This window comes from Astyanax mexicanus, chromosome 17 (assembly GCF_023375975.1).
Source record: "Astyanax mexicanus isolate ESR-SI-001 chromosome 17, AstMex3_surface, whole genome shotgun sequence".
NCBI classification, from domain to species: Eukaryota; Metazoa; Chordata; class Actinopteri; order Characiformes; family Acestrorhamphidae; genus Astyanax; species Astyanax mexicanus.
The window spans coordinates 47707501-47732083 of NC_064424.1; the positions used below are offsets into that span (position 1 = coordinate 47707501).

General features: G+C 41.3%; 1 protein-coding gene across 1 annotated transcript in view; it reads right to left on the reverse strand.

The window, feature by feature from the left end:
• The window catches only part of sdad1 (SDA1 domain containing 1), a 12300-nt gene extending 7743 nt beyond the window's left edge, over positions 1 to 4557 (reverse strand). The window contains exons 1-9 of the mRNA XM_049466557.1: positions 4347 to 4557; positions 3211 to 3315; positions 2968 to 3066; positions 2378 to 2488; positions 2187 to 2258; positions 1212 to 1312; positions 890 to 947; positions 714 to 788; positions 122 to 223 (exon numbers count right to left, since the gene is read on the reverse strand). Coding sequence (XP_049322514.1) covers positions 122 to 223; positions 714 to 788; positions 890 to 947; positions 1212 to 1312; positions 2187 to 2258; positions 2378 to 2488; positions 2968 to 3066; positions 3211 to 3315; positions 4347 to 4436 — 813 coding nt within the window. The 5' untranslated portion in view covers positions 4437 to 4557. The remainder of the gene's footprint in view (positions 1 to 121; positions 224 to 713; positions 789 to 889; positions 948 to 1211; positions 1313 to 2186; positions 2259 to 2377; positions 2489 to 2967; positions 3067 to 3210; positions 3316 to 4346) is intronic.
• Positions 4558 to 24583: the final 20026 nt, after the last annotated feature.

Genomic DNA, 24583 nt, shown 5'->3' on the forward strand with positions numbered 1-24583 from the left:
GAATAAATACACAAATACACAGTTATTAATACAGTAGTGTATTCATTTTAGTACAGAAAAGTTATGCTGTACAGCACATCATAATCCATATAATTCAGCAGCTCTAAATCCACCACAATACCTTTAAGACTTTCATGGCTTTTTCCAGCTTTTTCTTATTTTTAGATGTTTTCTTGCCTGTAGAATATCTGACCATTAAATCTCTGGCAGACGGACCTTCATCCTGATAAAGACAAGAAGACAGATTAGATCAGATCAGTCAGACGAGGAGAGAATCAGGTTAGTTGTGATAAAGCCATTAAAAAGCTCAGTAACGTACAGGGTTCATGCACTTCTTAACAAAGAAATATTCATGATTTTTTCATGATTTTTTCATGCCTTCAAAGCACATTTATTTAATGATCATATGATTTTTTTGAAACATCAGTGCAGGCATGGACAATAAAACCAAAAATCAACTAAAACTAGAATTACAATTAATTAACAATCTTCAATAATAATAAAATGTATATCAGATGCTGAGAGCTCCATTGTGTAGAGCTAAATTACTGAATTAACTCAGTAATAAGCTGACTGATGTATTTTGTTCGCTCAAAATAGATTTTTCTCCACTGATAAACAGAAACACAAGATTTGTAGACCCAATGTATTTTCCAAAACTTCTCCAGGCCTGGAAATGATAGTTTTTAAATTTGATGATTCTCTAAAGGTACCTCTGAATCTGAATCACTGTCCTTTTTCTCGTCTTCATCTTTACCCAGGAAAAACTTCAGCGCAGCAACTAAAATCTAAAAACACACAAAACCATAAAATGACCATCAGCACACAGCATTAATTAGATCAGGTATAGATTAGTTTAAATCTCAGGAGGAGGGAATTAGATCTGTACCTTTGTGACTTTAGAGAAACAGGCTGTTGTGATGACGTTCACTGTTTTGGCATCATTCCTGCAACGATACAACATTTTACACCCATACCCACAGAACTGGAGAATATAACACACTTACTGACAAACAATAAGGCATCTCATGTTTCTCTGAGCAGGACAGTGTGAGACTCCACTGAGCTGTGTTAGCTTGTCATGCTAACCGGCTAGCGTTTGCTAGCGAGCTGTGCTACTGTGCTAATAATCTCTCACCAGGAGGTGCACTGCTCTGATTATAAGGAGCATTTAAAGTGTAATGTGAATTATCCACAAGCTTTTCTCTCACCAGATGTTTCTTTGGTACAGCTCCACCATCACATCTAAAGAGATCTTAGCAGCAATGGGGTTTGAATCTCTCAGCATCGTGTACATGAAGTTCTGCAGCGTCTGAACAAAAAGAGAAAGAAGAGAGTTTAATGAGGAGGAGGAGGAGGATTACAAATTATGTGTTCTCAGAAAATTATACCACATAATAAATCACTTACTATATCACTTTTTAATATGAGTGTATCAGTAGAGCTGGGTGATATTGTAAAAATATTATTTCACTATATATAAAAATATTTAATTGATATAATATTTATTGCAATGGTCTTAAAAACTTATATTTAAATAATTTACATATACAAGCATAGTATAATAATTTTTATTCAGGTTTGCTGCATTTTTGCTGCAAATGAATAACATGAGAAATTTGATCAGACAGAATAAAATACTGTCATATTGTCTGCACAAAGGGCTATGTGCAGTTATTACACTGAACTGTGATGGTAAGTAAAGTCTATAGTTTTAAGTGAAGATGTAAAATGCAAGTTTTTAAAACTTCACTCAGTGTACTCAGACAACTGAGGTGAGGTATTTCTGTCTGATATTTGATTTTATAGACATATTTAAGTTTATTTAAGAAAAGATGCATATTTAAATGGAAATCATTCATTCAAATATTTAGTACACATTTAGTTCATTTTGTGAAAAAAAAATTGTTTTAAAACTTTTGACTGCAGAAGTTTCAATAATAATTAAAGATTTATTTTTAAAAACCCAAAAAGACAACTTTAAATGTCTTCTTTCTTTTTTACTGCACTGCTAAACTATTAGATTAGGACTCGGTATCGATATCAAATGGCAAACAAAATGTTATCGTGAGATCTGAGTACAGAACAAATATATATATATATATATTATTTTTTTTTTTGTACTAAACTCATAAACTGTTATATAAAAACACATTTTTTAAATACATTAAACACTCAGGACTCACTGTGTTCAGCTTGTTGTTCTTGTGCTTGGCGTTGATGTTCTTTATGTCCGTCACGATGTGAGTGTAGAGAGTCTAAATAAACAGAGAGAGGGGTGAGTCAGAGCAAGGTCTACAGGTACAGGTGAGTTCAGCAGTGTGTGTGTGTGTGTGTGTGTGTGTGTGTGTGTGTGTGTGTGTGTGTGTGTGTGTACCTGGCGCAGGAGTTTGTCGTGACAGCGCAGCAGCTCGAAGAACAGCTCCAGCAGACTCGCCGGATCAATCAGATCTTTATTCCTCAGCATAATCAGAGCTTTACAAAACGTCTGAAACAGAGGAAAGAAGAAGTCAGTATGAGTGTCAGAATTGAGTGCCAAATTGGGCACCAAAAAATAAAAAGTAAACCTTTAAAACTGTAGTGTTTGGGTTTAGGGTTAAAATTTATTCTACAGCCCTGTCTTAAAAATACAGTAAAATCTGCAAAATTCACAGTACCACTGATTTTACCAGGGGTTCTATCATTGCTTATATGAGTAAACTGGTCATCTGGTCCTGTTGGTTTCAGGATCTTTTGCATAGCAGTGAAACCCAGAATGCATTCTGGTCCACACTCAGTGACAAGTGACACAAATTCATCTTTTTTAATAATGTTTTTAAACACAGCCCCAGAGCTTTAAATTATATGTATATTTTATATGATCCAGTATATTCAAAATGATCACAGCATGTTTTTTTTCAGTATTATGAAGACGCTCCCTTAATGCTCCCAATCTCCCCACACTGTACACTCCCCCAAATATCTCACCATTCTCAGGTCTGACTCCAGAACTGTGTGGTGATTCAGCAGAAGTTCTGTGAGTTCCTTCGGGAAACTGGACAGTTCCTCCAAATAGCAGTGTCCAACCTGCAGAACAAACACAGTTAACACAGCAGCATGATTATCTCATTATTAAGTCTATTACAGACGAACAGCGAGGCAGCAAATTCATAAAAAAAAAAGAAAAACAAATGTAACATAATGAAATAAAGACAGACAGGCGATTCATACCTGAGCCAGGAACATCACCAGCTCGGCCAGGTCTTTGTTGGGTTTGTCAGGTTGGTGTTTGAAGATCTGGACGTTGGACTGGTAGTGACGGTACTGCTGCAGGAACTACAATAAGAGCAACAAATCAAAACAGAGTCTGTGTTACTACATTCACACAGACAGTACATAAATCCACCAGTGACACACCTATGAATGTTTCATCAGTCAAAAATTGGACACACACTAAATTGTACCATATTTTTGAGCAGCTGGACACGGAGATCCAGAAAACAATCAGATTTAAAAATAGTTTCAACACCAGAGCCATTGTCCTGTCGAATTGTGCTCCCCATCCATAAGTGCTTCTTACCACCAGTTTTACCACCACATTTATTTATTTTTTATGCCAGTTCTGCTTTAATAAAGTGCATTAAACAACCAAAGCCCCCTGTCATTATTTCTCTGAGAGTTTCAAAAGTGTAAATAACAGCTAATAATGAAAGTAATAATAAGATAATTACAATAAAGAAAAATACAAAAACGGGCTCTAATCACCTCTATTTCCCAAACTAGACTCTGATATATTCATTCAGGCTTCACCAATATCTTACACAGCCTTCTACAGGGAGATTTTTTTTAACATAAGGCGCTTTTTTACTGGTATTTTTATGTTTAAATATAGTTAGCTACACTCTTGGTAGCACTCGTCAGAACACCATATTTGCATTTAACAATGCAATATAAACGTACTATGAGTACTTTGGTGTTTAATGTTATATACGAGTTTGTGTCTATATAATATGACTATAATTGTGTCTAAGAGTTGATTGTACTTGCACTTCGCACTTTAAAGAAAATGCAATTCAATTTTGTTGTTTTATACAATAACAATAAAGACATACATTAATTCTTTCATTCAGTCAGATTGATAATCATGGCAGGCGATTACTTTTATTTTTTGACGGATATATTAAGAGGGATCCCCGAGCTTTAAATATATAAGAAATATATGAAAATCCTTCCCTAATGGCTTAAAACGAGCTTTGTGTGCGCTGTTCTGTAGTTTATATGAGCTGTGATTAGTAGTGTTAGTGTGTGAATTAGTAGAGAGTTTAGTGTGTGTGTGTGTGTGTGTGTGTGTGTGTGTGTGTGTTTACCTCCTCGGTGTAGGATTTGGGGTCTCTCTTGATGAGGTTCTGGAGTTGGGGAAGGTTGGTGGGTAGTTTGTTGTTGTTTCGTCCCGACATGGTTCTGGTTCTAGAGATGATTCTGGTTCTGCAGTTTATTATTATTATATTCTGATTCCGGATCAGCAGCAGCAGCGTGGCTCACATGGAAGGCACCATATTAAAGATGACGTATGAACAGTACGGCGAGAGCGACGGGACAGACAGAGCGACAGCGGGAAAGCGTTGCGAAAAAAAAAAAACCCTTCCTGTACAACACAATCCAACAGCGCCGCCCACAGGACTACAGCTCCCACTGCGGGTACAGCAGAAAATACTGGGCTCATGTGAAAATACCTCACTCTGCAGTCCAATCAAGTTTTGAAATGTATTTTTTAACATTTAAACTAACATTTATATGAACAGATCCATAAAGTCAAAATCTGACCATTTCTAATGTTATTACACAGTACTGACTTAATCAATACTCAATTACAGCATCATTATTTTTACCTGTTACATGTTATTTAAATATTGTGGATACTGTAATACTATGGACTGTAACTTTTATGTATAGGTTCTTGTTCATTCATAACAAAAAAAACCTTGATTACATTATAGAAATGAATAAAATTTGATATAGATTCTAGTTTTCTTTCTTTTTTTATACATTTTTATCCCCCTTTGCTAATAACTCCACCCAGTCACCTCAATTCCCCCTATCACTAGTGATACTCGACACCAGAAGGATGAGGACCAGCACACGCCTCCTCCGATACATGTGAAGTCTATTCATTTGTGCTCTTTTGGACTCCGGCTGCATGACTGGGATTCGAACCAGTAATCTCCTGATTACAGTGTTAGCGCCTTAGTCAGTGCTGGACCACATGGAGCACCATAGATCTCTTCTTAAACCCAACCCAGGGATTGTTTTAATTTGTTTTAATCTGTAATAATTCTCCGTAAAATCATTGATAGCAGTCAGTATCACTGTTTGATGAGTGCGGTTTTGGAGAGGCAGTAAAGTAAATGCAGGGAGAGTGAGGGAGGTAAATTAAAGCTGTGTCCTGGGGGCTGAGGGTTTGGGGTTGAGAGACCTTCACCAACCATGGTGCTGAAACCATCAGACCAGCTCACTGCACCACACGTCCTTGAGGTGGCTTTGAAAATCACTCTCTCTCTCTCTCTCTCTCTCTCTCTCTCATCCATTAACAGTTCTCTCTCTTTGTCCACAATGTGACCCTGCTGGCCCACTTTCTCCTCCTGGCTTCCTCTCTCTGACCCTCGCTCTGATCGCACCGGTTTCTCCCCTGAAATTCTCACCAGGAGTCACGTCCACGGGGGTTCGACCCCTGAATGGACACGGGTTAGCGACTGTACTCCCCTCCTGCCCCCGGCCGCAGAGTGCGTTATTGACCCGGGATAGAGGAGAGAAAGTGTAAGAGAGATTCCAGGACAAACTGAAAACACAGAGCCACCAAGAGCCCAGAAATGATCAACAGAACCAGAACACACATCTCTCATCCTGAGCTTTTAATGTACCCCAATAGTGTGTAGCTGAGTGCCAGATCTCAAGGACTGAAATAAATGTATATATAGACTATTCACTGAATAAAATTAAACTTTATTTTTGTTTTATCTTTTTTAAACTAATCTAATAGTCTAATAACACATGTAATTAACTATTAAAACAGGTACTGGTCAATCTCAGGCATCTTTACTTAATTTATTAAAAGGTTTCTAATCCGAAGATGTTTACAAAACTCAAGTGACATTTAAAAAGCATGTTTAAAAGCAAGTCCACTAATTCCTTTAATTTTCTTTAAAAGAACCAGCTGATGTCACTTCCTGTTGTAGATGTGACTTGTAGAATGTTTCAGATGGGGTAATGTCTATTGTCTAACTGTCTATTGTGTTTAACTGCACTACCTCCATTCCCCATTACACACACACACACACACTAAAGACTGTACTTTTATACTTTTCATTTTATTTTTTATTTTATTGTATTTATATGTAGCGTTATATTGTATCTTTTTGTACCTTGGTGTACTATACATACCTGCTGCTTGATGTCTAGAATTTGTGCTATTTTTTCAGTAATCTAAGTAGTTTTTATTAATTTTTAAAATTCCATATTTTACTTTTGCAATTAGTTCAATGTAAAAGACACTAGGCTTAATAATAAAAAGTATTTTAAAGTTATTTTGTGTGCACATTTATACATGTAATATCCTGGGAACACATTTTCCTGGAACCCATTCGGTGGAATGGCCCATAGTAACTATAAGAATTGAAAGAAATATGATTATTAACTGTGTTTTTTCGGATTTTTTTAAATAATAACAGTCTGGATGGTCCTTTTAGTATTTGGCCTGGAGTCTTTTTTATTAAAAAATGATCTAAAAGTTGTGATCTAAAAATTTGACTGACCACAATACAGATTTCCACTATGTAATAGTAAGATGCATCTGTATCTGTATCTACTGGATTATTATTTTTACTACACTACTGTACCTAAGTACATAAATGCTGAGTACTGCATTAGTATCCTGCACTCAGAGCATTAAAAATGCCACACAAACAGCTTAGGGATGTCCTATAGGATCTCTACAGCGCAGAGATGCTAATAGCGTGCTAACTGTGGGGCTGAAGGAGCATTAGCATGCTGCTCACTGGATTTTAATGTCAATTAAAATCAGGAGCGTGACGAGCCCTCCATAAAGCGACTGCTCCATGACAGTGTCCGCTCCCACTGGCTGCTCTATGGTCCTTGAATGAGTTATGCTAATGCTCGTCCCCAGTGGACAGACTGTGGTTCTGGTTGGCGTACGGCGGCTCCTCCGTCTCTGCTGGGTTGGGGAACGGCGGCCCGGTTGGACCGATGCTTTATTGGACTGGATTGATGCTCTGTGATTCTGCTGAACTCAATCTTTCACTGCCGGGTTCAGCCGTGCTGTCGAGGACCCGATATGTCTGCAGGATAAACGAGGAAAACACTGTGACTGATCTTTATAAAATGTTTATCTCCGTCTTCAGAAACACTCTCACACATATTTAAACCCTCAGACTGCTCACACACAACACCACTCTGATTTACAGCTCTCTAAAAATGAAGAGAGCACTTCAGTTTCTGAATCAGTTTCTCTGATTTTGCTATTTATAGGTTTATATTTGAGTAAAATGAACATTGTTGTTTTATTCTATAAACTACAGACAACATTTCTCCCAAATTACAAATAAAAATATTCTCATTTAGAGCATTTATTTACAGAAAATGAGAAATGACTGAAATAACAAAAAAGATGCAGAACTTTCAGACCTCAAATAATGCAAAGAAAACAAGTTCATATTTATAAAGTTTTAAGAGTTCAGAAATAATCAATATTTGGTGGAATAACCCTGGTTGGTTTTTAATCACAGTTTTAATTTCATGCATCTTGGCATCATGTTCTCCTCCACCAGTCTTACACACTGCTTTTAGATAACTTTATGCTGCTTTACTCCTGGTGCTACCTGTCACAGTTTAGCCCATGTCTGTCTCCCTCATTTGGTCTCTTGTGCTCCTGCCCCTCTGTTTACCTGTCATGTGTTCCCTGCCATGTGCTTGTGTTGTGTTTTTGTACCTGTTTCCGCCCTAGCCCCGCCCTAGTCCCGCCCTAACTATTAGTGTTCTCACCTGTGTCTTGTTTGTAACCCTGCCCCCTCGTTATCCAAGCCCAGGTGTTCCTCACTCTCCTCATGTATTTAAGCCCCTCTGTTTGAACGTTCAGTGTTGAGTCTTTTGTATCCTTGTCCTCTGTATGTAAGTGTTCCAAGTTGGTTCAGGTTGTAATCTTTGTGTTCTCAGGTTATTTTATGTTTAGAGTTATATTTAGAGTTTCATGTTTCCTCAGTTTTTCTAGTCTTTGTCTTAGTTAGATTTATATCCTTATCTTGTTTTTTTTTTAGTTATTGCGTTACCCGTGTTTTGTTTTCTGTTTTTTTAATCAAGTTTGTTTAAATAAATAATTGTGCACTTACGTCCATCCCTCCATCCTCATTTGTGACATAAGACTCAACCAAAATATGGACGTAGCACAGTGGCATGCTACTCGGAAGGCGGACCTTGAATTTCTCCGGCTCCTCGCCGAGCAAATCCGAGGAGATATTCCGCTCCCAGCGCCTTTCCTCGGGTTGGAACCCTCCGAGCCTGCCCAAGCTGCACCCGCCGCTGCCCGAGCTCTACAGCCAGCTCCAGCTCAAGCACCAGCAGCTTCCGCTGCTCCAGCCTCAGCTCCAGCTCAAGCACCAGCAGCTTCCGCTGCTCCAGCCTCAGCTCCAGCAACTGCTGCCTCAGCTCCAGCACCTACTGCCTCAGCCTCAGCTCCAGCACCTGCTGCCTCAGCCTCAGCACCAGCACCTGCTGCCCCAGCTCCAGCTCCAGCACCTGCTGCCCCAGCTCCAGCTCCAGCACCTGCTGCCCCAGCTCCAGCTCCAGCACCTGCTGCCCCAGCTCCAGCTCCAGCACCTGCTGCCCCAGCTCCAGCTCCTGCTGCCCCAGCTCCAGCACCTGCTGCCCCAGCTCCAGCTCCAGCACCTGCTGCCCCAGCTCCAGCACCTGCTGCTCCAGCTCCAGCACCTGCTGCCCCAGCTCCAGCTCCAGCACCTGCTGCCCCAGCTCCAGCTCCAGCACCTGCTGCCCCAGCTCCAGCTCCAGCACCTGCTGCCCCAGCTCCAGCTCCAGCACCTGCTGCCCCAGTTCCAGCTCCAGCACCTGCTGCCCCAGCTCCAGCACCAGCAGCTCCCGCTGCTTCAGCTCCAGCGCCAGCAGCTCCCGCTGCTTCAGCTCCAGCGCCAGCAGCTCCCGCTGCTCCAGCCTCAGCTCCAGCAGCTCCAGCAGCTCCCGCTGCTCCAGCCTCAGCTCCAGCTCCAGCAGCTCCCGCTGCTCCAGCCTCAGCTCCAGCACCAGCAGTGCCTGCCGCCCACGTGGTACCCACTGCTCCAGACCCTGTGCCCGCGGCTCCGGCCGCCTCTGACCCTGTGCCCGCGGCTCCGGCCGCCTCTGACCCTGTGCCCGCGGCTCCGGCCGCCTCTGACCCTGTGCCCGCGGCTCCGGCCGCCTCTGACCCTGTGCCCGCGGCTCCGGCCGCCTCTGACCCTGTGCCCGCGGCTCCGGCCGCCTCTGACCCTGTGCCCGCGGCTCCGGCCGCCTCTGACCCTGTGCCCGCGGCTCCGGCCGCCTCTGACCCTGTGCCCGCGGCTCCGGCCGCCTCTGACCCTGTGCCCACTCCCAGAACTTTGTATGCCCCCAGGCCTGCTCCCAGGTCACGGGCTCCTAGGCCCGCCCCAAGGCCCCCGGACCTCTGCCCAAGAACTGTGCCCAGGCTGGCCCCTCTAACTACCCCACAGACTTTAGCCAGTCCTGGGCATCCCCAAGTTTTGTTTGTTCCCATGTCTCTCCCTGTCCTGGTCCCAGTGTCTGTGTTTGTTCCCATTCCTGTCCCCGGTGGTTTTTCTGTTCCCATCCCGGTCACCGTATTTGTGTCAGTCCCAGTAAGTGTATTTGTCCCGGTTCCATCGCCCTGTCTTGTCCAGACCCAGTTTGTCCAGCCCAAGTCTTCTGTCCAGTCTAAGCCCCTTGCCCAGTCTAGGTTCTCCTCCACAGTCCAGTCTCTGTCCCAATCTAACATCCAGCCCCCTGTCCAGTCTCAGTCCCCTGTCCAGTCTTTCGTCCAGTCTCAGTCCCCTGTCCAGTCTTTCGTCCAGTCTCAGTCCCCTGTCCAGTCTTTTGTCCAGTCTCCGTCCCCTGTCCAGTCTCCGTCCCCTGTCCAGTCTCCGTCCCCTGTCCAGTCTCCGTCCCCTGACCAGTCTTTCGTCCAGTCTCCGTCCCCTGTCCAGTCTTTCGTCCAGTCTCCGTCCCCTGTCCAGTCTTTCGTCCAGTCTCCGTCCCCTGTCCAGTCTTTGTTCATGTCCCCTGCCCTTTCTGCATCCCTGCCCAATGTACAGCCCTCTGTCCAGTCTCAGTTCTCGTCCCCTGTCCAGTCTCTGTTTTTTCCACCTCCCCAGTCTCCATTCCAGTCCCAGTATGTTTCTCCTGTCTAGTCTCCTGTCTCAGTTCCTGCCCCTGTGTTCTTTCTCTGGTCTTGTCTAGCCTTGTCTTGTTTTTCTGTTCCCTCTCTCTCGGCGCCTCTGGTAGTGGCGCCGTTGAGGGGGGGTAATGTCACAGTTTAGCCCATGTCTGTCTCCCTCATTTGGTCTCTTGTGCTCCTGCCCCTCTGTTTACCTGTCATGTGTTCCCTGCCATGTGCTTGTGTTGTGTTTTTGTACCTGTTTCCGCCCTAGCCCCGCCCTAGTCCCGCCCTAACTATTAGTGTTCTCACCTGTGTCTTGTTTGTAACCCTGCCCCCTCGTTATCCAAGCCCAGGTGTTCCTCACTCTCCTCATGTATTTAAGCCCCTCTGTTTGAACGTTCAGTGTTGAGTCTTTTGTATCCTTGTCCTCTGTATGTAAGTGTTCCAAGTTGGTTCAGGTTGTAATCTTTGTGTTCTCAGGTTATTTTATGTTTAGAGTTATATTTAGAGTTTCATGTTTCCTCAGTTTTTCTAGTCTTTGTCTTAGTTAGATTTATATCCTTATCTTGTTTTTTTTTTAGTTATTGCGTTACCCGTGTTTTGTTTTCTGTTTTTTTAATCAAGTTTGTTTAAATAAATAATTGTGCACTTACGTCCATCCCTCCATCCTCATTTGTGACACTACCTCTATATTTGCACTACTGTATAGGGGATCTGTTTATACTTGTCCAGAGGTTTTCAATTTGGTAAAATTAAGGAAAAACTTCATAATTTTAAAGTGATCTCTTCATTTTTTGCCAGAACTGTATACATATATGTGTGTGTGTGTGTGAATGGAATGGATAATATGGTTTATAAAGCTTCATAAAGTTCTTTACACTTGCAATCTTCAGAAACGTGTAGGAGCAGATTGACTGTAGCCTGATAGAGTTTGTCTGCTCTGTATCGACTTTATGCTTTTAAATTCTGTTCTCCACTTCAACCAGCTCAGTCCTGTCTGTCCTCTATTAGCAGAGCCAGAGACGATGTCCTTTTAAAGTGAGGTGCGTCCAAAGAGGAATTTTCTCCTCCACAGCTACGTCCCGCTCCCAGACAGGATCAAACTCCACGCTGAAACAGAGGGAGCGAAAGCATTATCCCTCCTCCACATCCGCAGCCAAAGTGCTCCAGATCTTTCTGCTCGAGAGGCGAAAACCAGCGTTTCGGCTCCTCCGGCCCATTTCGGCTCCTTCAGGATCCTCAGAGGTGGCGGAGAAGCAATCTGGGGCCGACAATCAGCATGTAATGAGAGGGAGAGTCTCCCCCGGCCCAAAACAAACCGCTGAGAACAAGCGTCTGCGAGATGCGTATCTGCAGGGCCTCACTAATCCCATTTGCTCCCTCGCCTCGCGCTTCCTGTGGGCGTCCGCCGCGGGACGAGAGGCCTCTCCAGAGCAGAAGGAGCTCATCAGAGGGGGATTTGTGTGTTTTATCAGAGGGCTGCAGAGAGCATCTCTTCTGTGCCCGGAGAAGATTAGTCCTGAAAAAGCAGGGAGTGAAATCCAGAGCCCTCACTGGAAATGCAGATCTATTTGCTCTAATAAAAACTCATTTCGGCTGATTAAAGCACTTCCTGTGATCAAACATGACTTAACAAACGCGAGTGGCCACAGTGACAGTAGATACTTCAAATATATTCTAAATAAACCTTTTCCACATTAAACCCACAAAAATTAAATGCATTTTATTAGGATCTTAATTGATAGACTAAAAGTAACAAGTAAAACTTTTTGGTACCACTTTAAAATAAGACTACCTTTATAAAGGGGTTATAAATGGTTTACAATTGGTTTATTAATGGTTACTGATTAGGTTGTAAATGCCTTAAAAATGCCTTACAACTCATTTGTAGATCCGCCCCCTCGTTATCTTTCCCCAGGTGTTCCCAGTTTCCTTTCCTGCCTTGTGTGTCTGTATTTATATCCCTGTGTTTCCTGTTTCCTTTGTCGGATCTTTTACGTCTTTTCGTCTCTTTTAGGTTTTCCTTAGTTTCTAGTCTTAGTGTTTTGTTTCTATGTTTTATGTTTATCTCGTTTTATTTCTGTTCTGTTTCTTGCTGCACCATCCCTGACATACTGTAGACACTGATTTATTGATTTCATCTTTAAAGGTGTTTGGCAAAAGTTTATTTTAATCAAATTGTTATATATTATTTATATATAATGGAATATATTAAAATATCAAACTGTATTGAGCAGCAAACATTGTGCTGCCGTATCGCTGCTAGCATGCTATAGCCCTATAGCTCTAGCTGCAGTACGTTAGTTCAGCCTCTGTTTAGCTGTATAAAGTGTAAAATTAGTGATGCAGTGCCTCTCATAACAAATGACAGCAAGCATGAATGTCACTAGGATTATTTCTTTAACAGTTGGCGTCTTTTTCTTTAGTGAAATATTGAAAGTTACACAGCAGCATCCCGTGCCCTTGCAGAAGGTACTGGCGGCCTGGCACCTGGCACAGCTGCAAGAACAGATTAAGTGGGCATATGCTGCATGCTGCACTCTGGAATGCCCGCCTTAGGACTAGCAGTAAAAGTGGCAAGTAATTCAGCCACCCCGAGCCCCTTCCACCCTCATCCAGTGATCCGCTCTGTGCCAAGCTGTGGAGATCAGTCAAGGATACAAGGCAATACCTGCCAAGAGCAGTAAAGCATAATGTTCCTCTGTTAATGAATGGATAGCCTTTGCTAAGACTGGCTATCATTTATCTGCACTAATGGAATGCGGCCTAGCTGCTGATCTGGGGCCAGTTTTCCGATTTCCAAATGATGAAGTTTGGATTTCCGAGCGGGAACGCTGTTTCTAGAACAGCTCTCGGGCCGGACCGCACGCCAGACCTCATTTATATCTGGTCTAAATGAGTTGGCTGACCTGGCCGAATCTCAGGTGCACGGTAATGACTTCAGTCTTAAACCTGCTTATGGCCCTGACCTTTATCGGACCTGAATGGGCAAATTGCTCTTCATCACGGGAGGGCATTTCCAAATCTAAAATATGCTGTACACTCGTCGTTACGGCTCACGGCAGCCATACATCACTTTTGTGATCTAGAGCCGTATGGATTTCTAATATAGGGCTACAATCGGCTGAGGAGGTGGAACGGGCAGAGCTACTAAGCGGAGGAAAAGAACATTTTATAGGAAATTCAGTTTGATCTATTGGGAATTACATGATGAAAAATGTTCTTGGATTGAAGACCTCAGTAGAATCGGTTTCCTAGAGTCATCCAGAAAAGTTTTGCAGAAGTTGCTGACATTATGAAGGTGTAAAACAGGGGTGAGGTACTGTGGCTTGTAAAAATATGAATTAGTACTTTTTAGTTAATAGGTTTTCTTAATAGGAATCCAATCTATCTAAGAGAAAAAATATTCTACAGCTGTTTCTAAAAACCTACAAAGACATAAACCATTCATCCACCCAAAATGACAGATCCAGCAAGGAGAGCACTGATCAGAGAAGCAGCAGAGAGACCCATGGTCACTCTGGAGGAGCTGCAGAGATCCACAGATCAGGTGGATCAGGAGAATCTGAACACAGGACAATTAAAAGTCTTGCTCTCCACAAATCTGGGAGGCAAAAGGGAGAGTTGATTGGGTTAAGCAGTGTGCTTCTGCTAGTGATGAGACACAGATGGCTGGTTGTTGCAAGCGGGTGGGATTATTGATTATTGATTGACTGATTTGCATATTGTGATAATGTTTCTGCATACCAAAGTACACGAAAAATTCATCCTCGCCTATAATTTCTGCAGATGCAGAAATGACCACAATAAAAGTGTTTTTTTAAAGGTTAGAAAGAGTTCATAAACATTTTAAAACAAGGTGGGTATGTTTCACACCTTTTAGCCAATAATGACAAAATATTATATATTTAGGGTTTAGTGCTTCTTTAAAAAGGACAAGAACTAAATGCTTTTTTATGGAAGTGAAACCTTTAAACTTTTGCTTTAAAAAGGAGGTTCAGTGTGATCAGATCCTGACTGGTGGAAGATAAGGTGTGGGATTGTGTTTTATGTGAAGGTGTGAGCGCCCTGTCAGAGCCGGCTGATCATCCTTTCTTCTCCTCAGTCGCTGTTTGATGTGTGGGACCATCCCGGTGTTTCCAACTCTCAGTTTCCCCTTTTAAAAACAGCGGGAGGCGCCTTTCTGCCTCCTTTAACTCTACTGCCTCACTTTACCTCTATTATTGTTTTAAAAAAAGGAAAGGAAAAAGCAGAAATAATAATATAACAAAGTCCTATAATGGTGGGATGTCCTTGGTCACTGCAAACTCAAAGAGTTCACCATAACTCATTTATGTTTTCTCTAAATAGCCTCTTTGGGGAGTGATATATTGCCCGGGGAGACAGGAATACTGCAGAGTGGAGTCGGGTGTTGTCGGGTTATGAAAGTGGGGCTATATTAGATTGGCCGCCACCTCTTGCCCGTGCCACAATTGCTGTCAAAGGAGCATTTCAGCGAGAAACGATACTAAACTGCCAGCCCTGCAAAGTGACGGCGAGGGGAGAGCTTAAGGACACTGTAATTCTCCCACGAGGCATTAGCATTAGCATTAGCATTAGCATTAGTGGCAACTGCATTAGCAACGATTAAAAAACCATTGTGGTAACAACATGCCGTTCTCATCTAATCAAAAGGCCTCTGTTCCGTACCCCTCCACCCCTCCGCTCCCTCCATCGCCTTATAGTCTCTTAATCTTCTTCATGAGTCTCACAGCAGGAGAAAAACACTCCTACCTGAAGATAATGTGTTTCTATAAGAGACTAAAGTGAGCTGATGCTGATGTTTTGTGTCAATACTAAGAAGCTCAACAAAGCATGCTTTAATTATTACTTTTATTCACTCTTTAATAATTCTTATCTTAAATATTTTATTTGCTTATATTATATAGTATTAATTTGTGTCAATGTACACTCTAAATAAAAGTGACAGAGTTCCATCATGGGAATTGATGGACATGACTAAAATATGATATTCTAACTTATTGGACATTTAAGCTTAATTTATCCAATGTAAATTATCACTTACTGCTGTCTTGATTTCTTTTTGTTCTTTTTCTGGCTTCCTGTAAATGTGAATAACTCCATCACTTTTTGATTTGATATTTTGCTGACTGCAGGAATGACGAACCTAACTGGATACTGTCAGTAACTAGTGGGAGCGCCACCTTGAGGTGGATTCTGATAACAGTGTTGTTGTATTTTCCTGTTTTGATCATCACAGAATTTAAAAGTGCTCTCACACAGTTTATCGTTGCATTCAGTTCATAACCAGTCGTTGTCTGAGGGCTCCAGGTCAGCTCGGGGCTCTGGGCTTATGTTTGGTTTGCTTGCCCTGTTGGAATGGGCCTGTAGGAACAATAACAACAGCGACATAAACGAATAAAAGCATTCTTCTACATCTTTATCACGGTGCTGCTGATCTAAAATGTGGTCCTCGTTGTCTACAGCTCCGCTGAGGCCGTGTTCGTGGCGAGCGTGCCGATTGAGACGCTTGTTTTAGTTTAATATTGATCTTGGATTGAGATACATGGGGAAAGAGTAATTGGGTATTATCCTGATGGGTGTAAGTTTTAATGATGTTGACTGCGGAGATCGATCCCCAGGGCCGTCACTGTGGGACTGCAGACTGTGCACTTTGCCAAACGCAGTTCCTTTAAAATCTAAGTAATGTCTCAGATCATCATAGACTGGAGGTGATGGAACACCATTAGCATTATTATGAGTGTCTTGTCCTGTAAGGTATTCATCGCTGTCATGTTTGCTGTTGGAGACTGGAGACGAGAAACAGGGTATCTGCAGATATTGAGAAAAAAATATGATTAAAAAGACAGACACAATTAAGACCACTTTCACAATAATAAAACCGCAAAAAGGACACAACACTGCTATTTTTTAATAGTGTTCACAAAAACGTTACTGTATTTTCCAACAAACCATTATTTATATTTTAATATAATAATACAATAATCATCATGAAGCAGACGAGTGTGTTCAGTGGCAGACTGCTGTCACAGAGCTGCACAACAGACAACAGACTCAGAAGATCCTTCATCCCAAGAGCCATCAGACTCTCTTTAACTCCTCCCATCGGGGACGGGATGCTGCTGCTGACTGAGTTTAACCCAGTCACACCACATGGACATTATTCAACCACTTAATTTTTAATTCTTTACACTATCACCTCCCCAACCTCACTAACATTCAAGTACACTTTACCCATGATTGGGTATTCACATATTCACTTTACAGAACTATATTTATTTGTTATATATACATATTTCTGTTCATTTCAATACGTTTTACAGATCCGCTCGTAAAAGAGAGAGAGGGTACTCTATGTATCTCAGAAGGGAAACACAAACATGTTCTGCAATATATCTGCTTTATCTGGATGCTGCTGCTGTGAAACTGAAGAGCTGTCTGTCTGTTGACGTCCCCCATCACCCACATCACCGATAAACAACTGGGTTTACTCAGATCTCCAGCCTGTGTAATTTAGCTGTACGGACCTCCTCTAAAACACAGGGATGCAAACAGAGATTCTGCATTCAGGACCTGTTCCCCATGCAAACATCTCCCAGAGCTAAGACCTCGTAACTCCGGCGGCGGTGCAGTACTCAGTCTGACCTGGGGAGGGCGCCGAGAGCGGCTCCGGCTTTAGTTCCCGAGGTTTTCCTGCAGCTGCGTGTAATAGAGCAGGTATTCTGAGTACTGTAATGAGGTGAAGTCAGGCTCTGACCCGAGACTTACACAAAAAATATATCTCAGACGGCCTCGTCCCTCAGGACTCTCTACCTGGAGGATGATGTCATTCAAAGGTGAGACGGGCAGGAATTACCTAAGAAAATATTCCGTTCTACAGCTGAGCTGCTGCGTGACTGACAGGACCGGCTGCAGGACGGTGAGTTTCTGACGGGATCATGATTTCTCCTGTGAACTGTTTTCATGTTTGCGTATCTCTTCATCTTCAGCGAAATTGAAAAGATGATGGAATATTTAGTCGTTTTTGATGCTTCACCAGCAGCTCTGTTCAGCGTACAGGCATGTTTCACACTTCCCTCTGTCCGGATTCAACCTGATCCAGACTACATTTCCCATAATGCCACAGCTGACACTCACACAACTCCTGCTCATGATCTGATCATAAGACACTCAACTCAGTCTCAGTCTCAGTCACCTGATTATTGATTGCTTTCATCTGTTTTCCTGCCTATACATATCCACTCCTTGGTTCAGTTTATTGCCAAGTTTTGATAATCTCCCTAACATTACTAAGCATTTTCTGTCGTTTTTGTTAGTGATGGGGAGACAAATGAGTCAAATGAACCAAACTGATTTGGAAAAAGATTCAATCTTGTGAGATGTTTGAATCATCATCCACCACAGTAAGATCTGGTGGGCAATCAGAATCCGCTACTTTACCAGTTTCTGTTCAAGTTCAACATGATCTCAATCATGGTTTGGCAAATTATGAGAAATTAATAATAAATCAGTGCAATGTGTGTGATATTTCTCCACAAAAAACAGGTACAAAGTTTGCACCTCTTTTAAAAGTGTGGTGTTTTTTATTTCTTTACTTTTTCTTTTTTTTCTTTTCTCTTCTCTTTTACGTACTTTTACCAATCACCCCTCTACAAGAGAAGTGTAGGTTTGACTGGGGTTTATATAGAGTGCTGCACAGGTGCAGCTGGTTGGTGCTGATCACCACCGGGGATTCTGGGACTTGGAGTTTTGAGATTCAATACTATCATTTCTATCATTATCATCTCTACGTCTACCAGCCCCCATCGCAAAATGTTGCTTTATGCAGAATTATTATAACCAAGATTATTTTGTTATGAATCATTTTACAGAAGGTAAAAGGCTCCGTAATCACAGTGTGTAAAAACAGACTGGGATTTTAGCATCCTGGCAGGTCTGAAATCCTTTAGATATTTTCCTTTTGCTTTGTTTTTTAGATACTAAATCAAGGTCAGCTTGGCTACTCAGCATTTTTACACATGTCGTCTATAAAAGAGCATATCTGACATTTGTAAATTCTTAATAGTATCAGACAGTTACAGTGTGAACAGATTCACGCTTGTGTCATGTTGCTCCTCTCGTTTATCCTGGTCCTGCTTGACTTTGCCGTCTGTTTTTAGATCCTGCTCCTTTTAAAAGAGAGTAATTTCTCCCATTCAGGTCTGTGAAATATGGAGCACCGCTCTGAAAACTGTCTAATCTGAGAGCATGTTGTTGCGTCCTGAAGGACAGCTTGACCCCTCCCTCCTGAAAAGAGGGAAAAAAGGAAACTCTTAATTGAGTTCACCGAATATGACACGAGTGTCGCACGGGAGAGTTTGAGCAATGTCAATAAATAGATCTGTAGAACCAATCTGACGTCAACAGAAATAACACTGATCAGATGCTCTTTTTGTACATGTGTATAAATAATATCGGAGGAAAGGACAGAAAAATACACTTAGAATAAAGGAAATTACAAACCAAATGCCAGGAGATTTATGGCTTTTTTTATCCTGCACTGTTAATGTATTTATTGATCTCTTGGTTTGTTTTCACAGCCTGTTCTCCTCTGACAGCAGTTTAAATGTATTTTCATGTGTACTGGATGTTTCCTGTAGATACTCTGTTTTATCTTTTTGGAAAAGTAAAAGAGTGAAAGTTATTAAATCATTCAGAAAATAATACAATACACAATTAAATAACAATATATATTTGAAAAATAAAACAGTGCTGCTTTAAATGAACATATTTGATAGTAGTTCTACCTGTAAAATGTTAAATTTTACAATATTCTATTATAAGACTCCACATCCTGTTAAAATTAATTTAGAAATATCTGAAATATCTATAATGTTGTCTGGGACAGTGTATAATTTAAGTCTGCAGCAATCACTTTAACACTTTCCATTTTACTGTGTACTGATCATGCTCACATTATTCATTATTTTCATTATTGTTACTTCTTAATTCTTCTTCTTAAAACCAAAACAATACGTAAAGTAATTTTTTCACCCTAATAATAAATTGAGCTTAAAACTAGTTAGCAGTTCATTAAATCATGACAGCTATTTGATTTTACAGCTATTTGATTTACCCATACAGAGCCCAAAAGTTACCAGAGGACAGGAGCAGATTAATATGATTGCGCACAAAACACTAAACTAAAAGTTATCAAGTGCATCTCAGATGAGTAAAGGGCTTTCTTCTCAAAAAATACAAAATAATAAAAAGCTGTTTCAGTCTGTGCTGCCTGTGAATCTCCGGCCCCTCTGATGTATTCATTGAAAACAGAGGAAAGTACTTGCATAAAATAAAACCCACAGCAATCACTTCCTCTGGCGTTATGGTATCAGGAGAATTGTAATCTTTGTTTCTGTATTAAAATTCATGAATGATGGAAAACACAGCTGGGTGTAAAGATTCAGGTTTAAGAGGGGGGCTGAATCGTATCTTGTGGCCTCAGTAAGAAATGAATGACTTTTGGTCAGGGTCAGATTGGTTTTTGCTGGAGATTCATCAAAACATCTGTCTGATCATATTACTGTCATCACTGCGTCAAAAACAACACATCCACTGTTCCTCCCAGATCCTCTCCTCTACTCTCTGAGATCAGAAACTCGTTGGTCAGTATCAGTAAAATCCATGTTGTTAAAATCACAGTGTAAATAAACGTGTTTAGCTCTCAGGGATTTATCCTAACAACCCTTAAACTAAGCAGGAATGTGTTTGCTCAGATGAATAGGATTTAGTTGCAGCACTTTATTTGAACTATTGTTGGAAATTGGATTAGAATTGTACTGCTTGTTTGCTGTTTTTTTTACACTTTCTTGTGCTATAAATACAGTACACCTTACTCACAATAATCATGTAATTTATCTTGTCATATAGATATCAACTATTTTAATGTTATATTATCATGATTATTATAAGATTAGATTTCTGCTCCACTCACCATGGTTTATAGAAAGAAAAAGGATGAGTACAACCCCAAGCACACTGTCCCAAACTGTTTTTCTGCAAAAGGAAGCGGATGACTGCACCATATTTAAGGGAGGATGCATGGGGTCATGTATTGCAAAATTTTGGCAAACAATCTTCTTGTCTCAGTAAGAGCTTTGAAGATGGGTCAAGGCTGGGTCTTCCAGCATGACAATGACCTAAAGCACACAGTCAGGGCAACTAAAGAGTGTCTCTGTAAAAAGCATCTCTATGTCAGGAGAGAACTAGCCAGTCTCCAGACCTGAACCCAGTTTTTAATAAGTTCTGTCTTTCTTTTGTATGAAATACTTTTTTTCATGCAATGAAATGCTAATTAATTTCACCTGTGGTACCTGTTGTGTTGTGTTTTTTCTATTTTTCTGTGTGTGTGTGTGTGTGTGTGTGTGTGTGTATGTGGACACAGCTGTCTACTGGACTGTTGGTCTTGTGTTTTCAGTCTCACTGTCTGTACAGATCAGACGACTTTGCGTGAACAATAGATTGGTGCCGATCCAAAAGTTCCTCATTATCTCCTTCTTTTCTCACCATGTTCACCTGCTCTTCTCCTCCCCCTGTTCTGCATGGAAGCCCAGACTGCGTCTGAAGATCGAGGCGGTTCCGCATCACTCTTATCTCCAAATGTTGTTTAAAGCGCGTCACAATGGCTCTCCACGGAGCGTCTGATAAAGCAGAGTGTTGTCCTCGTTCCAGCAGACGGAGGATTTTATACAGACGTCTGGAGGAGGAAGAGGAGGAGGAGCATGAAAAGCTTTAACATGTTCAGAAGATCTCAGTCTGTCTGAGTTTTAAGTTTTCCATTTCTCTCCAGTCTCTTTACTGGATTAAATAACATACCAGCATGACCAGAGGTTCTTCAGCACAGGATCTAAAGGAGGACCGGACACAGTCTCAGCTAGCGGACAGTAACACAGTTTTACTCGTTTCTCTGAACAGATTTGATATGAGGCAGGATTTGATTGAAATGTACACAAGAATTTTATTTCTCCTCCCCCCTGAAGTCCCTTTAACTAACATGTGAAACTTCTCAGATAATTTCACTCAATCCTTTAGATAAGCTTGTGGTGGCTGGCTGTTTAAAAGTTTGAAGAATCGAAGAATTGAAATCTCGAACTGAAGAATTGAAAGTTCGTCTCTTTGTAGTATTAAAATGTTCTACTTTGCGCAAAAAAATTGCAGCGCAGCCCCTAATTACCCTTGTAAAAAAAGTGTATTAGGTTTATTTTTTAAAAGCATACCAGCATTTGGACCTGATTCCTCCTCTTACTGATCTCTGAATATACACAGTACAGGCCAAAAGTTTAAACACAGCTCCTCTTTTTCAGTGCGTTTTCTTTATTTTCATGACTATTTACATTGTAGATTCTCACTGAAGCATCAAAACTATGAATGAACACATGTGGAGTTTTATGTACTTAATAAAAAATGAGCTGAACCTCCACAGTCACCGGACCTGAACCCAATCCAGATGGTTTGGGGTGAGCTGGAGCACAGAGTGAAGAAGACAAAGGAGCAACAAGTGCTAATAAACACCTCTGGGAACTCCTTCCTTCCTTCAAGACTGCTGGAAAACTTTTCATTTCAGGTGGCCACCTCTTAAACGAAGCTCATTGAGAGAATGATGCCAAGAGTGTGCAAAGCAGTAATCAGAGCAAAGGGGGCTATTTAGAAGAAACTAGAATATACTTTTTTTATTAGCTCAGTAAAACACATTACAGCATTACAATAAATACAAACAGCAATTTGGGTTGCTGTGGTATCTGTATGGGTTAATGTGGTATCTGTGTGGGTTAATGTGGTATCTGTGTGGGTTGCAGTGGTGTCTGTGTGGGTTGCTGTGGTGTCTGTGTGGGTTGCTGTTGTATCTTTGTAGGTTGCTGAGTATCTGCATGGGTTACTGTGGTATCTGTATAGGTTCTGTGGGTTCGTGGGTTGCCAGTTGCCAGTAAATGATGACTTTATTTATTAGGGTAAAAAAAGCAATCCAAAAAAACTTCCCTGTGTAAAAAAAATCATAAACCACATCTGAGCATTTTTAATCCAAGCCAAATATATATATACGTACAATTTCTGCATCTAATAATAATCTAAATTCTAAATAAAGATGCTCATTGTCACATTTTGAAGAGGTTCAGCATTACACTTTAAATTCACACAGTTCTTCACACCTCAAACCCAGCTCAGCGTCTGAGCTCAGCGCTATATTCATTATTCTCCGTTTAGCTCTCTGATTCAGCGCGGATATTAACGTTTATAAAATACAGAACCTGTTTTCATATCTATTGTTTTATCATTCTTGTTTTCTTGCACAGTTGGGCAGTGACTCATGTTTATGATTTTGTTTAATTTGATTATTTGAAGGCTCATAAAAGGCCATGTTAACCGCCGGTGGTTGCCGCGGGCCGAATCGGACAGCTTGTGTTTTTTACTGCCTGTAGCAGAGCGGCTGATTACTATGAAAATAAGAATAAAAACAGGAGAGAAGGAAGGGAAGAAGAATGGACTCTGCAGTGCTCAGTTAATCCGACTTAATGCCTAATGCACTATTTACAAGCAGGAAGAAGCCATTATCTCTTGTGGAGCGAGTGTGTTATGCTGAGCTTGCATATATGCATGTTGAAATGCAGTGGTGTTGATGCGGTTCGGTGGGAGGTGCTCTATCAGGGTGAGACAGGACGTGGCCGGGGTGCGTGCGGCACGCGGGCGTCTGGAAGTGTGTTTGGAAAGTAAGCAGCCGAGTCTGCAGAATCACGTAGAGACACAACACTGAGGAACACCTCAAAGACGATGCTGCTCTTTTAGATTAAATACACGTATTTACAGTTTGTGTTTACAGCTGTGGTGCCAGCTTTACACTGACAGATCAGAATCAACAGTTAACATTATTGCACAGATACTGTTCCTACTGTTACACAGCAGGATGCAGTTTAATTCCATGCCTGAACAAAAAGAACACCAGGATAATCCAGAACCAGAGCCTGTAGTGATACCACAATTAAATAAATATATATATGTGAAGGGACTCAGGCAGCACTGACACGATAATGTTGTTTATCAGCCTTACCATCCAATTTCTAGTGGTTTTTTTTTAATCAAGGACATGGTCAAGGTCAAAGAGGTCAAGAGTCAAAAGGCTTTTATTGTCATTATATCTGAGTACAGGAACACAGTGTAATGAAATTACTTCCTTCCAGAACCAAGACAACAATACAATAGAAAAACTGCAAAAGTGTAATGATAAAACTGTAAACCTACAATAAATACAACACACAAGAAAGTTTAACAGGCAGGACAGTACAGTACCGATATGGTATAATAATATGTGCATAATGAGGATAAGGCGCACTCCTATCTCTGTGTGTTGAGGAGTCTGACTGCCTGCTGGAAGAAGCTGTTACAGAGTCTGGTAGTGGAGGCTCTGTGTGTTGAGGAGTCTTGCTGCACCTCCTCTCTGTATCCTGACTCGTCGTTCTTACTGCACCTCCTCTCTGTATGCTGACTGTACAGTCATGAGTCAGCAGAGTGAACAGCAGTGGGCTGAGCACACAGCCCTGGGGGGCGCCGGTGCTCAATATGGTGGTGCTGGAGGTGTTGTTTCCGATCCTGACTGATTGCGGTCTCTCAGCCAGGAAATCCAAATATGTTGACCTAAATGTTTTCACATGTATTTTAATATGTGATAAACACACACATATTTAATGGATTCTGTGAAATTTCATGTGTTATATATACTTATATCAGGTCAAGTCAAGTCGAGTAGTTTTATTGTCAATACTGCACATGTACAGGACATACAGAGAACTGAAATCATACTGCAAATTATACTGCAAGCTGTGAATGGAGAGGGGGTGTATAATGGACAAGTGGAGATTCTGTAATTGTATTAACTGAGTATGAAATCACAGTTAAATTATAACTGAGGATATGTAATCTGACTCCAGTTTAAGGCGTGACCTTCGTAGGTGTTTTTGTTTACTCCTCTTCCCTCCTTGAGTTCATTGATTTGAAAAGGTGTTTATTTCCAGCGAACACCCATCACGCCATAATCTCTGTCACCTTGAGAAAATGTACATCAGGAACATAAAGGCCACAAATCAATATTTCATAATTTCACTCTCCAGCGCTCTCTCAGCCACC